Below are 17,489 nucleotides of genomic sequence, written 5' to 3'. Positions count from 1 at the left end.
TATGTTTGTCTTATATACTTTTGCAAATTTCTTTAGGGTAGCTGTTGGAGTTGCACATGGGTTTGTTGTGTATGATATTGTACAGAAGAAATGTGTCATATCTCGATATACTTTGAATACATCAGGTAAGAAAAAAAATAGTTTTACTAAAATATTAAACTAACCCACAACTCTTAGCACTATTTCTAGTTTTTAGACTAAAGATGGTTAGTCTTTTTGTTGCATCATATTTTTCAGAAAAGCATGCTATTTAATTTTTTAAAAATACATTTAAATATATTATACAAAAAGAATAAACATAGTAAACTGGAACATTAAATTAAAAAATAATTAAAATTGTAACTGTCCGCTAGCTTCAAATTTTTGTTACCTTTCCAATGACTCAAACAGTTGTAAGATTTTGCTTCTGTTTCATAGATACATATCATAGCACTAAAATCAGTGTATCTATCTATTACCAATTTAATTATAAATACCAATTTCTCATTACCTTAGGGACCATTTAAATAACATGATACACTCCTCTTCTTTTTTGCTTCATTGATTGTTTTTAGACTGTTATAGTATAGCTAGAGATGAAAACAGTCAGAGAAAACCTGGAAAATTTCGGAAAAAAACGGGGAAAAAAACATTTTTTCCGAAGGAGAAACCCTATTTTTATTCACAAAAAAATCGATTTTCCATTTTTTCCCGAAAAAGCCAGTAAAAACCCGTTTTTTTCCACCTCTTCAGAATTTCCAGAAATTTTACATCTCTAAGTATAGCTATTGTTTAGTAGTAGTTTTGCAAGAGATTATTATGATTTTTCAGAAAAAAACAGGGGGAAAAAAAACATTTTTGATTTTTTTAGAACAAGAGATTATTATGATTTTAAAATGTGTATGTTTATTTAATGTCAATAGCTTTTACTCAACTTAAGGTATTTTATGTAAGTAAATTTAAAATTATTTCTTTGTATAAGTTAGAAGAAAACTGATTTTTCTGGTTGATATTTATAAATCAAACCTTCTTATCATCATATCTTCTGCAGCAGCATTTCAAGCATTATAAAAAATAGTTGAATCACGCCTTTAAAATACAGTTGGCTCTCTATTTAACGACTTTCAAGGAACCACAAAAAATATTCCTTGAGAGAAATACATCCTTAAATAGAATGCTTTTAAAACTACAGGGGGGGGACCCCCTACCAGGGACCGTGGAGAGTCATCTTTAAACAGAGAAAGTCATTAAATAGAGCATCGTTAAACAGACAACCAACTGTATATTAGCTTTAATTCATGAAATTTGCAGTTTGCATAATTATTTGAAATAAATGAAATGACAAAGAACTTGTTCTTGAATTTGAGAATTATACATTATAAAATAAATATCTATACATATACTAATTAATAAGTAAAGAAAAAAAAAAAATATATATATATATAGATGGTAAATGCAAGGTAAAGATGCAACTTGACGAAATGACAAAACACAAAGCCACTTGTGTTCCAAAATAAAATATTTTGAGTGGAAATGGTTTAATACATTCTCCATAGAAAAAGTTAAAAAAAAAACCAAATTATCTACAACCAGTTTTAAGAAATCTATCAATGTTTAAAAAGATTGAAATTGTGAAGCTTTCAAACATTTTTATTGCTGTTTGTATGTTATAAAAATGCTTTAAAGACGGTGATAACCCTTTATAATGTTGTTTGAAAAGTTGTTTTGCTTTTGCTATTAAATTATTTGTAATATTCGTTTTTTATTTTATTATTTTTTTCCTCTAGAGCTCAGTACTGTAATTGCAAATATTTCCCCTAAAACTAAATCACTGAAGAAAACATTTCGAGAATCTTTTCGCAAGTTGAAAATGGTGAAAACTCGGTCCTTAAAAAGGGAACGCGCTGGGTCATTAAGTAGTGACATACAAGAAGATACGTAAGTTTCTGTTCTTGTCGATATTATAGTTCAAAAAATTTGATTTATTAAGATGTTATAGAGTTGAACCTGTTTATCTCAACCCTGCCTATCTTGTTACTGTCTATGTCGGAAATTTTGAATTATCCTAAGTTTCTTGCATGAGTTTAATGTTTTCCCTCATGTCTATTGTGAATGAATTTTCGGTAAAACCTCTATATCTTGAATGGGGTAGTTTCCTTCAGTCAAAAGTACTACTTTTAGTCATTGAAATGGATAGAATGAGCAAAAACAAAATAACATGGACCCAGAAAATACTTTCATTTCCCAACAGTTTTTTTTAAATTAATTTTTTAAAATGTCCGATTTTTCAAACTAGGCGTGGTCTTGATGACGTCACAAATGATGCGCTTTAGCGCATCTTTCTACTACATTTCCACATTATGATAATCAAGCAGCGAATTAAAATTGCACTCTACGCTTGCTATCAACCCTATCATTGCCAATGCATGTGAGTAAAGATGCGAATTAAATATTTTGTTCTGTGAATGGCAACATTGAATGACATTTCATCATTTGTGATGTCACACAACAGAAGTGTAAACAATGAAAACGCACTGATTTAAGTAATTTTTTAAAAAAATATTAAACTTAAAATAAATTATTTAAAAAACGGTCAGATCCTATGTTTTTAAGCATGCTCTTTCAGAAAAAAATACTTTTAAAATTTTGGAAACGACCCCATTCCAACTAACTTTTCTGCATTTGATCCTTGGCAATCATCAATGTAATAGAACTTGGGTTGAAAAAACATTTTTTTTTGCAACCCATGAATTATATTACAATAGAACTCAATCACAACTTTTTGAATAAGCATTTAAACAACACACTATTAACTGTAATCAGCATTGCTACAAAGGGCAGTAGAATACTACTTTTTCCTTATGCAATGGTTTTAAAGCCGTGTGATATTATGTTTTTCAAATGTAGGAGTAATGTCGTGGCCTTATTACAAATGCTTCATGAACCCAATTGGGGTTGCAACCCACAAGTTTGGAACCCATGATTTATACTCATAATGAATACCAGAAGTAAAACATTGCTCTTCAAAACCAGATATTTCCAACATAAATAATGGTTGCATTCAATATTATTAAGTTGTTACTTTTCATAATCAATCTATTTAAATCTTTTCTTTTTTGAATGAAGCATAAACTATAATTCTTTTGTATTTTCATGTTGTATTATATAAGAATATGCCCAGAGCAACTATTTATTGTTCCAATCTCTACTCACCAATCTTTTCCAATGTTTTAAGAACAGAAAATTCAAATTGCTTTGATTTGCTAAAGTTGTTAAATGTCAATGATCTTCTTTACTAATGTAACTGCCTATAGTGATATTTTTTTTATAGTTCAAGAGAAAGCAGCATTAAAAGGGATAGCTTTACATCTAGTCCAGATCCAACTGTTGCCAGTTCACCTTCTCCAGAACTTAAATCTTTCGACATAGATGCTGAATCCAGATGTTCAGAAGATATTATAAATTCTGTTCAATGTGTTTATTTTTCCCAAAGCTTCATAATCAACAGTAAGTTAAAATATAGTAATGTTATTAATTCAATGTACACAGACTTTCACACCACAAAAAGTAAATAACTTTGTATGAGTTTTTAAATATATCTATCTGGCAACTAAACTTGTCACTGAATAAATATAACTATTAAGCAGTAAGTTACCGCCCTTAAACCAGGGCTGAAGCAGAACTACATGCAGTATGCCGACAGAAACGGTTATCACATACAGAGACATGATGAATCCACAGCTAGGCCGAAATTATAGTCTCTGGATATGATAACTGGGCTGTCAGTATATAACCTGTAATAAATGTGACTCTTTTGCATTTGAATTCAATGTTGCAGAGGGCCACAGTATTTTGTTATTTTAATAATGTAAGTCTCTGTTTTTAAGAACAATCAAGATGGAGTTTTTTTTCCAATGACAGACAATTACAAGTTTATAAAATCCAAAAAGAATAAACAAAATAAAATTTCAGCATTTGACCTTAAGTTCTTTCCCTTGCCAGCACCTTCTGAAAATATTTCATGCAAAAAGGGCTGGCCACTGGGATAGATGTTGAGCATGCATTTCATCGTTGGAACCCCAGAGAGTGCAACAAGGTGATGGAAAGAATTCTTGGCAAGGCAGTTGTCATGACCCGTAGCTAGGGGTAAAGACGTCATAGATTTATCTCTGGAAGCGTGTGAAACATTTTGCAGTGTATCAAACCAAGGTTTATAGATATTTCAGAACATTATTTTTAATAAGATGAACAAACATTCAAGTTCTGAAAATTGCATGCAGTTAGCTTTCAGCTTAAAATGTTTCTCCTGATGGGAAGATCTGTCTTATGTTGAATGAGATAGAGCTGCAGAGATGGCAGGTGGTGGTCCAGGCTTTTATTTTCCGACCACATTTTGTGAAAAGTTTTTTTTTTTGGTCATGTTTTTCCTTTCCGTGGGAGAGGGGGGAACCTTTTTTTGGGAAATTTTTCTTTGAAATATTTTTTGTGATAAAAATTCTGTCATAGAGTAAAGAGCATGTTTAGCTACCACAAATCTAGTAATCTGAAATCTCTTTGGCCTAAAGGACTGGGAATGACTTGGAAGCTGGAGTTTTTTAAACTTATGTTTTTCTTTCATGTGAATTGATTGAACTCAAGAGTGATGAAAGAATTGTCTTTGCAAATGCTATTTGTACAAGGTCTAGTTTTAAGGCATGATATTTTGTGAAGAGACCACTTTTAGGACACAGAATTTTGTGAAGGGGCAGCAAAGCAGACTCAATTTGCATCTGGATCGACCAATGGATGCACCCCTGTTGCACAGCATGATTTAAAAAAGCTTTTCCATTCAACCCTATCTATGATATGAACTTTGCAAGTATTTTGCTAAAATCTGTAAAAAGTCTACTTTCATTGCCTTGCTTCTGACAAATTTTTTACCTCATTTATGTTACAAGTTACCTTATGTTACAAATTACCTCATTTATGTAAAATTTGAAGAAAATCAAATAGTGAGTTTGTAATTGCATGCCACACAGTTTCATCAATAGTCTAAATTCTTTCCAATTAGTCACTCTGTAAAACATTAGAAAAAGGTATTTATTCATATAAATTTTATGAATACTCAATTTTTTAATATAGATGTCATTACTACACCAACTTTATGGATTGGTACCAGTAGTGGGAGTATCTATATTTACACAATCACAATGCCTGCTAGTGACTGTCGAACATCAGATGCTGTTATGTGCCAATTAGGTATGTTTTTTTTCATATATACACCTTTTTAGCAGGACACCAAATTAAAGAGAGATTGCATCTTTGAAACTAAGGTATGAAAAAACACCTGTAAATAAAATTTAGTGAATTAAATATGAAGCCAAAGTTTTTGAAATACTGAACAACCTATAAAGTAGCAACCTGGTGTAAAGAAGATAATATATCAAAAAGTAGTTGAAGGACCCTTTTGATGACCTTATGAGCAGCTTTTTATTATGATACTTTATTTTTCCTAAAAGCTATAACGAATGATTTCAAAGCGAAATCTTTTAAAATTTCAATTGTGATAATTTTGGAATTTGTAAAACTTAATTCAAACAAAATAATAAATAAAAAAGTGAAATGAAAGTGAAAAAATAATACAAATGAACCTTTTGCTATCAAGAATTGTAATTTAAACAGTATCTTTCTAAATCAATATTTATGTACTAGAAAATCACCCGTTAAGGAATGACGGGTGAAAATTGCTTCAACATTTGAACAAAGCAATTGCCTGTTTGATGATATTTTTATAGTTGAAATTTAATTCTTAACTCCAGTAGATAGCATTCATTTCTGAGCACTTTTTTGTTTCTTTACTATCCTAAAATTAGTCTACCAGTAAAACAGTTAAGTCACCGGATCGAGTTCAGCCTCCGGATCAAGTTCAGCCTAGTCAAAATAAAGCATTTCCCTGCCTGTCAAACATTACCAAAAAATACTATCAAATTATCATGCTATGGCGCGAGTTTCACTGTTGATGACGTCAGGAGCGTTACTCGATCATTCACTATTGTATCTAAGGGGATAAGATATATGTAAACATTTGAGTGTTGAAGTTTTTTTACTTGAATAAAATTCTGTTTCTTTCTTTTGTTTTTCAAATTCTAGGCAAAGAAATACAACTAAAGCACCAAGCTTCTGTATTAAGTATACATGTAATTGACCATAGAGGATATCCACTTCCTGATCCCATCAATGTTCAGCATCAAAGAACAAAACCTGCAGACCTTTGCGGAAGCCACAGAGTTGTTGTATGCACAGAGGAACAAATAAAAGTATTCTTTTTCTTATTTCGATAAATGATTAAAATCTAATTCCACTGCTGTAGTATTTTCTTCAAGATAAAAAAATGTGTGTGAGATTCTCTAAAAATAACAAATCCTATGCATATGATAGAAACAAGGGGTTTTGCTTGCTAAATTATATTAATGCACACTACTGGCCATTAAAATTGCTACACCAAGAAGGAGTTGTCAGAATGAAACAAAATTTTGCACATATGATGGCAACATTGACACTAGAAAACGATTACAAAATGAAAGCAAAATGATCATTTATTATTGGAAAAATCTCACAATTAAGTACACTGTTGCGCTACCTCTACCTGGAATGCAAGAGTCAGTATGGTCGAGCATTGTGGTACAGCAGTTTCGTACGATGTCCTATGTCTTCTCGTACCACAGTTGCTGTAAATGTGCCTCTAATTCGATCAAACTTATACGCTGTCCAAGTTACCGTCTCAAGTGATCCCACATATGCTCGATTTGTGAGAAATCAGTACATCACGCAGACCAGAGAAAGTGATAATGTGGAAGAGGAAGTCCCTTGACATCCTTGCTGTGTGTGACCGAGCATTGTCATGTTAAAAAATTGCTCCTGGGAGCCCCGTTGTGAGTGCGAACACATGCTTATGAGTTTTGATCTAATGAGTGTCATGTTTACTGCAACTGGTAGGAGATGATTTTGGATATCGTAGGAGACTGCTATGCCTCAATGCCCAATTGTATTGCCTCGTACATCGTACATTCACGCTAGAGGTGACTTAACAGGGTACTTAAACCTCCATTCATTTGAGACTTTTTCCAACAATAAATGATCAGTTTGCTTTCATTTTGTAATCACTTTTTGATGTCAATTTTGCTAATACGTGTGCAAAATTTAAATTCATTCTGGCAATTTCTTCTTGGTGCAGCAATTTTAACGGCCAGTAGTGTAATTCATGGAAAACAAGCCTGCGTGATGGTTTAAGAGGGGAGACAATTTGAATATTTATCTGCAAATATCACAAAATGAAAAGGGGGGCGGGCATAGCGTGTAATGATATTTTTGCAAAAGAAGGAACATTTTTTGAGGGTAGTTTGCGGAAAAAGGAAGTGTTAATCGCCCTGTCATACCTTGTATTATGTTCAGAGAGATATTGCAACAGTAACCCAACTTAACATCAATTACTTTCCATTTTCAATGAGCTTCCAAAAGTTACACATTTTCCAAATATGGAGCCAAGTTATCAGAGCCGAACTCATGGATAAATTTAGAAATTGAATCAACTGCCAAGTAAGCAGATTTTTTGAAAAAAAGTTTTTTGGTTTTGTTTGAAATATTTTCTATTTTGGAAGGTGGGGCAGTTTCCCTCCCCCCCCCTCTCCTCCCGGGTAAGAATATGACAATCAATACATTTTCCAGACAAATACTGTTGTGCCATATATCGGCTGTTATTTAAGTTTCGTTGTGTAAAATTTGTTTTATGTTGTCTTTTTGGAGGGGGGGGGGGGGGAAATAAAATAAAATTTGATGTATACATGTTTACTTTTTATTGGAAAGACAATATAAAACAGTTTATACAACATAACTTGATCTACATACCTGAGTTTGTTCTTTTTTTTTTCAACCATGTGAATTGTTCTCAATACTTTTAACCCAACCTGTATATTAGGACAAATTTCTTAACGTAAAAAAAAATTACCAAATTTTTTTTTTTAAAGTTTAGTAAATTAATCAGAAATATTTTTATTGTCTTTTCATAAAACAAGAAGAGACAAATGTTTCACTGCAGCAAACTTAAATAAATAGAAAACATCGCAGTTTTTTTTCATGGATTAAAGATGGGAAAGGCTTTTTCTCAGGAATAAAATATTTTTAGCAGTTTGTAACCCCCCCCCCCCAAGCCAGGGCTGAGGCAGAACTACATGCAATATACTAGACATCCTAGTTACCTCATTCAGTAATCTCAAATTTGAAACAAGATCTTTTTAACTTTAACTTTTTGGGGACAAAAGAAACAGCATGATCTATCGGAATGAGTGATATAACTTATTGCTAACGAGTTATAATCTGTTATAGTATGGAATTTTTATTGTTTATTTTTAATTGACCTTAGCAGTTATGTCTTAGACTGATTGCAAATCATCAAGTCTTTAAACATCACAAATAAGGCAGTGAGAAGCAAAGGGATGTAAGTGGCAAAATTAAAAATTTGGAGATAACCAGTATACATGGTAGCTGAACCTCTCCTCTGTCTTGGGGCAAGAGATGGTATTGGTAGCCCTGGTAGTTGCTGCTTTACAGCATGAGTAAAAAAAAAACACTACCAATTACTTTGACAGTAAGATATTGAAATCTGTGGGGCCATTTTCAAATGATTCTTGCAATTATTTAAAGGTCTCTTATATGCTTCACATGATCAAATGGAGTTGTTGTATGAAAATTAAAAAAATCGTTTGAATTTTCAAAATTAATTTGAATTCTGAAATTTTGAATTCAAATTATGTTTTTCGCGATCATGAGTTGCGACAGGACCCTACTCATTGGTTACTACCCCACTCGCTTGTTTCTAGAAACGGTTCCTGTCCCTCCTCTTGGGCGGTTACGTGTGTATAGTTTTGTATGTGTAGGCTTGTGTGTGTGCACTTTGGCCTGTATGTATGTGTGTGTGAGTATGTAGGAGAGGGACGCTACCGACCAGTAGCAGCGGCTACTGGGAGGAGTCGTGCTGGGCAGTGGGGTTGAAAAAGGAACCGGACATCAAGGGCAGTCGAATAAAAACAATTAGCAATCGTGATTGCTCAAAAAAAAATCAATGAAAGCCTACCTAGGGTGTTATATTTAAACATGTTTTACTCAAAACTTGAAAATGTCCACTTACATCTCTTTGCTTCTCACTACCTCAAATGTGAATATTAATATGACTTATGCTTAAAATTTTTATAAATCTACTTTAATTTGTTTTGATAGATTTTTACATTGCCAAGCATGAAACCTTACTGCAAGAACAAAATATCTTTAACAGAAGGTTATAATATATCTAAAGTTGGATTTTCCAGTTTTCCTAATAAAAGTGGTAAGCATTTTATGTCTTTAACAATTAATCTTATTAATGTGTTTAGTTTAGAAAATGATTGCTTTATTTTCAGTTTTATAATTACATTTGGTTCTCTGTTTAACGACGCTCTATTTAACGACTTTCTCTATTTAACCCGTTCGCACCCAGCGTCACGCGGACGCTACGCAACGATTCCTCTCCTATCAGCCCAGCGTCACTTATCCGCTACGCGCTCTGATCGCCGCTGTAGTCCCAGCGTCACGTATATGCTTTCTCGAAATGGAACGATTGAATTGAATATTTAAATGATACTAGATGGCGCTAAATGGCTATAACTTTGATCATATTCGAGTCACATGGTATTTGACCTTCATGTACACGCTTTAGTTTCTTATTTGGGCCTCTCAATGGGATAGATTTTTTTTTTTATGTAAACAACAGTGAATCACTGCTCTGCGCATATGATTTATGAGGTCTCAATTGCTCTTGCTTATATCTTTGCTTCTCTTTTTTTTACGAGTAATTGAAAGAGATATACATCTAGCTGAATAAATTATGGGGGAGGGAAGGAAGGTTAAAATATTTTTGCGTATGTGTTCCAGACTTTTGGGATTCCCCGTTCAATGAGAGTACAGGAATGAGTTCAAGAGGCCTGAAGTTTATGATTATTTTTGAATCCTTTCTGATATTGTTCTTCTGTATTTATTCTTTTTCATTTGGGGATGGTAAACTGCAATAAAAATGATTAGCGAAGTGAGTGAAAGGGAATGTTTTCGAGTGAATTATGAAGCAGTTTTGAAACTTGTCGCGTGGGAAATATAACTAGTTTAAATTCGTTGACCTAAGTTGTTTTAATCAAAATTACATAAGGAACATATTTTTTTGCTACATTTCTTTTTCTTTGATTCCACACTCACGATGTCAAACTCTAACTTTGTTTTTGTGCACATATCATTTAATTTTGTGCACATGGTTAAAGTTTTAGTATTCTACTTATTTCGTTCCTTCTAATAATGTAATAGTCTTTATATTAGTAATTAGTAATCAGTCGTACATTGTTTAAGCAAAATTAAAATTATAAGCCATTATTTTGAGATGCTGATTTTATATGAATATTTTTGTTCAGTTAGGCTTAACTGCTGTAAATGCTCGGGCCGATGGCGGCGTTCCATTTCAGAACGTTCGGTCCCGTAGCTGCGCTTCGTTTTCCGAGCGCTGGTCCTCAAGGGGTTAACAATGACTTTTCACGGTCCCAGGTGGTCCACTACAATGTTAAAGGCATTCCATTTAAGGACGCTTTCTACTTGAGGACGATTTTTTTGTGGTCCCTTGAAAATTGTTAAACAGAGAGTCAACTGTATTAAATAAAACTTTGTACTATGTGTTTTAATTTTTGTGCTGATTTTACTCACAAACCATCCTGTCATCACCTACTCAGTCTTCTATATTGAGCCTGCTCTTTGAGGAATGTTATGTAATACTAGCAAAAATACCCGGCGTTGCCTGGGTCAGTAATAATTGTGAGAAACAATCGCTACTTTCTTTTGTTTTCTGTTTTAACTGAAAGAACTCAAAACACACCGCTTCGACGTCATTAAAAATTGAGTTTCATCCTTACCCATAAAAGTAAAACAGCAATAAGTATTCGCAACTCCAACGAACTATAGAGGGCGCTGCAGTCAGTCTAATGGCCGATGAAAAAACTAAAACAAACGCTCGCTGTAACGTATAAATTGCTTCTAAACTTAGGAAATGAGAGAAATTTTTGTTCGCATGAAAGATTTTTTTGTTTTTTATTCATTTGAAAAGAGTTTTCAAAGTCTTTTGGTTATTCTGACCCATGTAGAAAGAGATTAGAAATCAAAAGGTATTACGAAAGTAAAAAATTAATGCAAAACACACAGTAAGTTGTTCTGAAGCAACCATTTAAACGATGTTGAATTCGAAATTTAACAATTCTTGATGAAACTACATTTTTATTGTAGCCATATGAACACTATAAATATTTCATGTAAATAAACTTTTGTTTATCAGTGTTATCAAAAGAGGAAGATGAAAGTTCTTTGTTTTGTTTGGCTAGCGCTAATTGTTTTACATTCGGTTTCGTATGTTTCTAATTTCTGAATTGCTAGTCGACCCGTGCGGAACTCCGCACTGTACTTCGAATCGTTTCATAAGGCATTTCGCTCTTTAAAAATTTCAAAGAAAGAACATTATGAAGATAAACCGAAAAAAGTAAACGGAAAAAAGTAAGCGCACAAGAGAAGGCATGTAATTTGAAGACATCAGTAACAACACCTCGTTAAATACAACGTTGTGATAATTTGATCATCGCTCCCCTTTTGGTTGTACGTATTTTCAATGCAAACATAAATATCATTAAAAGTGTGGCTGAGTGACACGTGAAAAATCAGTAATTTTGCATGTGAAAAAACAGGTTGTGGCAAATACAGTCCTGCCCATGTGAGCATCTGACGGAAAAAAAAAAGAAACATTAAAGAGATATTTAGTGGCACGGATTCGAACTGGCGCCATTCTGATTAACAGTACGACGCTCCAACAAACCTAGCAACTGTACCTTCCTTTTCGAAAGCTATACATTGAAGGAATGCGTAATAAAACACAGTAAAAAAGTTTTTGCCGAAAAAAATATAATAAGGACATGCGTCTATGTTTTGTCATTAGCCAGCATGATACGATTTAAAATTATTCGTAAAACATGGAATTTGATTAAAGAATGAGAAAGATCTCACGTAGCGATTGAAACAAACATTCTAGAGAAATTCGGTTGAAAAAATGAGTGTTTTTATTTTTGAATATTCAACAATTTCCCATAGCAGGCTTCTTTAACCTATACGGCTTAAATGCCCGCACTTGTTTTTCTTTTGATCGAACACTTAAAATTCAAAACCAAAACCAGTTGAACTGAGTCCGTTTTTTAAGTGTAATTTTTCGAACGTAGACACAATGTTTTTTTTTTTTTCAGCCGAAAGCAGAGGAGTAGAAAATGATTTCTCACTAATGAAGTTGATAATAATTTTAATGTTTTATATCGTATTCGAATAAGTAATTAAAGATTTACTGGTTGAAACTCGTAGTTTTAATTTGGCGTAGTATTTTTTCATTTGTACAAAAGTTCAAACACTGCTATTAGAAAAATCTACATTTCAGCATAAAATGAAAATGTTTTTCTGCACAAAAAGGATTCCCTTGAGGTATATCTAATACTTTTTTTTATGCTCAGTGGTCTGGACGGAGCTTATAAAAAGGGGAAGAACACCCTTCGATTAGCAGTCAACTTATCTGAATGATAACTGTAGCCTGCATAAAGGAGTTGAAACTCCAAATAGCATTCCCACTGCATTTATTTTATTACGTGTGTTATCTGTTGTATGTTATGAGTTCATGTAATGCGTAATATTACTGTAAATTTGCTATTATATCGGACAGCCCGAACTGACCCGAAGTTCAGACAGTTTCTAACCGAACGCTCTACCGAAAAAAAAAAACCCCACAGGTAATTTTAATTTTTTTTCTTGCCGAGAAGTGTTTTTATTTTTGAAAATTTTTACAATTTGTTATCGCAGGCTGTTTAAACCGTTATGACTTAGATGGCAGCACGTGTTCATCATTTAACAGCACGGTTAAAATACAAAATAATTTGAACTAAGTTCTTTTTTAAGCGTAGCTTTTCAAATGTAGTAAAAATGTGATACGCTATTTTTTTGTAAAAAGAAGAAAAATATATATTTAAATTGAGGTAGTATTTTTTTTTATTTGTACAAAGAGTCAAAAACTCATTAGAAGAATCTATATTTCAACATACGATTTATTATATTTTTCTGAACAAAAAACAATTCCAATGTATTCTGAAATCTTAAACCTGATACTTATATTTTCGCTTACATTATGCTTTAATTTTCTTCCCGGAGCCAAAACTTTAAAAAAAAAACAAAAAAAAAAAAAAAAAAAAAACCCTTACAATCGAGTAAGGGTTAGCTCCGTGTTGCATCAAGTTTTCATAACAGCTAGGAGCGTTTCTACTTCATGTATTCCCTCATATTTGTTATTCATTGTTCATGTAATGCGCGATATTTTTCTAATTTTTTGATGCAGACTGTCCGGACGTGGGCCCGAACACGCATTCTCCGGGTTACCAGTCGAACGCTCTGCCGATCAATCTATTCAGCTCTGTCGGCAACAGTGCAAGTTAAAGTTATAAATTTAACCGAAAACCTCATTCTGGTTCTTTAAAGCAGGTTTTTTTTGCCCGAAAAAACAATTTTTAGACCGTGGGTCTATTTTTCGTCAGTAGCCTGCACGATAAGCTTTAAAATAAGGTGTAAATCAAAGAAAATGATCAAGAATTGAGGAAAATCTCGCGTAGAAACCAAAAACAGGCTACAGAAATAATATATAAGGATGATTTAATTCTGTCATGCATCATCAATAAAATTCGCACGGATTCATAGCGGTAGTTTTCTTTTTAATTGATCATCCATTATTTCTTTAAACTTATCGAATTCTGTTATCTTTCTACCATTTTAATCCACACAGGATAAAAAATAAAAATGGTTTACAACTGACATGCAAAATCTCGCCAATTGTTCTCCGCACGCACAATACTAAAACTATAACCCCTAAACTAAAATACCACTATTTTGGCAATGAAAATTCTCAGCGTTAAACATTCTTCATTCCGTTCTACGATAATATATTCAAGAAAATATTTTGCATACTATTCTTCTTTTGAGCTTAAGATTTTTTTAAAAAAAACATATTCTTTCAAATTCACACAACACAATAGAAAAAATTACCTGACATAAAGTTATCCTCTTCGAAAAAAAAAAAAAATGCTTCGAATAGACTTGCAAATGCGAAGTTTGTTAATCCAGAATTTTCATGTGTTTAGGACGTTATGACATTCCATTTACGACAGTCAACTCACTTTTTAGAGGGAAATAATGAAGACTAACATTATTTTGAGAAGCTCAAGAACACCATTAAGGAACAAAACACTTTCTGTTGCTGAAAGCAATCCAAGACACATCGAATGCGTTGATAAATACTCATAACAAACTGCCTATGTTTACGTCAACAGACATACGTGGAGCGCCATGTTTTAGTTTTTTCGGCAGTTATGTAAATACCGCAAGGTAGCGTATTCGAGCGCTGGAGTTCCGAATAAAGAAAGAAAGAGTATTCATTTAGAAACGAAAGCGCAAAGTGAAGCATATTCGGAACTCCAGCTCTCGAATACGCTACCTTGCGGTGATTTACAAAACTGCTGATGAAACTAAAACATTGCCACGTTCCGTTCCACTTTTGTCTGTTGACGTAAACACAGGCAGTTTGTTATGAGTATTTATTAACGCAATCGATGAGTCTTAGTTTGCTTTCAGCTACAGAAATTAATTCGTTCCTTAGTAGTATTCTCGAGTTTCTCAAAATAATGTTAGTTTTCCTTATTTCCTTCTAAAATATGAGTTGATTGAAAATGGTGAAAGCGAAAACTGGATTAACAAACTTGGATAACGTTATACAAGGTAAAAATTTTATTGTTTTGTATGAATTTGTAATAATATGAGTTTTTAATCTTAAATTAATTTAACTAACCATCTTTTACAGCAGCATTTAGTTGGAATGGACGGTATGCAAAATATTTTCTTGAATATATTATCGTAGAACAAAATGAAAAATGTTTCACCGAGAAAGAATTTACTTTATTCCTTTTATTCTCAGCTGAAAGGTTTCGCCAAATTTGTTTAGGGTTATAGTTTTAGTATTGTGCGAGGAAAGTAGCCTTGGCGAAATTTCGCGTTTTTAGTTAAACTATTTTTAATTTTTATCATGAGTGGAATAAAATGGTAGTAAGATTACAGAATTCGATAAGTAAAAAGAAATAATGGTCAATCAACTGAAAAGAAAACTACCACCATATATCCGTAAGAATTCTGTAGATGATTTGCATAACTTGACATAATTAAATCGTAACTCAGAAATTAGAAAAATCGAAACAGAAAAATTTTAAATTAATCGATTCGGGAATTCGAGAGAAATAACTCAGCATGCAAAACAATAAGCGCTAGCCAAGCAAGGCAAAGAAGTATCATCTTCTTTCGATAATAATTTGTAATGTCATATTGAATTTTCTAGCATTAATTGTTGTTCTTGTCAGGCCACAATTATTATTTAGTTTTATCAAGAATTGATAAATATCGAATTCAACATCGTGGAAATAGCTGCTTAGAACTACGAACTACGTAGTTTGCATTAATCTTTGACGTTTAGTAATGCTTCTTGAATTCTCATTTCTTTCTACGTGGGCCAGAATATCCACAAGACTTTGAAAATTAATTTAAAAAGAATAAAGCGAAAAATATCATACATACGAACAAAAATCACAACACTTTTAGCATTTTCTTCGTTACCACATGCGTTTGTTTTACTTTTTAAGTCGGCCATTAGACAGTGAAAGCAGTGCCCCCTATAGTTCGTTAGAGTTGCGAATAAAAATTTGAAGAATTTCCAAAATATATCTAACAAAAACAAAGATCACTAAAAAAAACTGCGAGCTTTATTTACTTAAATAGTACACAAAAATAAATAAATAGATAAATAAAAAGCTCTCTACTATGTTTACTTAAGTGTGCTAAAAGTGAGTTTCCAAATGTTTAAATGACTTTAGACTCATGTTTGCTCCGGAGAAGCCTTGATTCAAAATTTACATTATGATTACTTTTAATATTGCTGTTGTTAGGCAACGAATTTTCGAAACAATGGGTTTAATCTTTAATCATTTGATGTGGAAATGACATGACATTTACTGCTTTCGATCACGACGTTCTTAAACTGAGTTTTTTAGCAATAAATTATAGCCTAAGTTGTTCCCCGATTATGTAGCAATCTATGTCGAAAAAATGGTTAAAATCCCTCCAGTAGTTTTGAAGTTTACCCCGGACATCCGGACAGTATAACTAGTGGCACCCGCACTGCTTCGCCCGTAATAGAAAAATTAAAGGTCTTTTGGTTCGCTTGTATATTTACAAATAATGTATGGTGAATTTTCTCGCCAATTGGCTTGTACCGACGTTACGGTTCCACGTTATGATAATTTCGTATCTCGCCAATTGGCTTGTGCCCATGTTACGGTTCCACGTTATGATGATTTCGTAATTTATGATAGTTTTTTTCTTAAAATTGGAATAAAAAAAGAACCACATCGAATTTTCAAAAAATCGCTTCGAGGTGCACACCCCCATGCTACATACTAACTTTGTGCCAAATTTCATGAAAATCGGCCGAACGGTTTAGGCGCTATGCGCGTCACAGACATCCTACAGATATCCTACAGACATCCAGACATCCAGACATCCTCCGGACAGAGAGACTTTCTGCTTTATTATTAGTAACTAGTGATACCCGCACGGCTTCGCCCGCAATAGAAAAATCAAAAGGTCTTTTGGTTCGCCTGTATATTTACAAATAATGTATAGTGAATTTTCTCGCCAGTTGGCTTGTACCGACATTACGGTTCCACGTTATGATAATTTCGTATCTCGCCAATTGGCTTGTGCTCATGTTACGGTTCCACGTTACGATAATTTCGTAATTTATGATACTTTTTTTCTTAAAATTGGAATAAAAAAAGTACCACATCGAATTTTCGAAAAATCGCTTCGAGGTGCACACCCCCATGCTACATACTAACTTTGTGCCAAATTTCATGAAAATCGGCCGAACGGTTTAAGCGCTATGCGCGTCACAGACATCCTACGGACATCCTACAGACATCCTACAGCCATCCTCCGGACAGAGAGACTTTCTGCTTTATTATTAGTAAAGATTGTGAAAATTGATTAAAACATAACAAATAGCAGTGATCTCTAATTATCAAGAATGGCAATGTTTGTATGTGTGTTTTATACTAAACTATTGCATTTATAGCCATAAAATATAGTCACTTAATAGACCTCAGTTGCCAGATTTGTGACTTTAATCCAGAAAGTTTTTATTTAATGTTTTGTCCCCTTTTAGATGATTTTTTACACTTAAGTTTCCCATATGAAAGCTGTTGATATTCCTTGTAAAAAAAAATGAATGCATCTATAGAAATAATTAAAAAATGGCTATTGATGTTTCTTTTTTTATGACATAATTTGCCAAATTT

The 17,489-nt window shown here is 32.9% G+C and overlaps 1 protein-coding gene across 1 annotated transcript in view; it reads left to right on the top strand.

Moving 5' to 3' along the window:
* The window catches only part of LOC129217169 (lethal(2) giant larvae protein homolog 1-like), a 75,085-nt gene that overhangs the window by 45,150 nt on the left and 12,446 nt on the right, over nucleotides 1-17,489 (top strand). Inside the window, exons 14-19 of the mRNA XM_054851432.1 lie at nucleotides 37-125; nucleotides 1,767-1,917; nucleotides 3,311-3,486; nucleotides 5,101-5,217; nucleotides 6,109-6,275; nucleotides 9,232-9,337. Coding sequence (XP_054707407.1) covers nucleotides 37-125; nucleotides 1,767-1,917; nucleotides 3,311-3,486; nucleotides 5,101-5,217; nucleotides 6,109-6,275; nucleotides 9,232-9,337 — 806 coding nt within the window. The remainder of the gene's footprint in view (nucleotides 1-36; nucleotides 126-1,766; nucleotides 1,918-3,310; nucleotides 3,487-5,100; nucleotides 5,218-6,108; nucleotides 6,276-9,231; nucleotides 9,338-17,489) is intronic.

This window comes from Uloborus diversus, chromosome 2 (genome assembly GCF_026930045.1).
Source record: "Uloborus diversus isolate 005 chromosome 2, Udiv.v.3.1, whole genome shotgun sequence".
Lineage (NCBI taxonomy): Eukaryota > Metazoa > Arthropoda > Arachnida > Araneae > Uloboridae > Uloborus > Uloborus diversus.
Note: the sequence above shows the minus strand (reverse complement) of the source record. Positions and strands in the feature narration are given on the sequence as shown.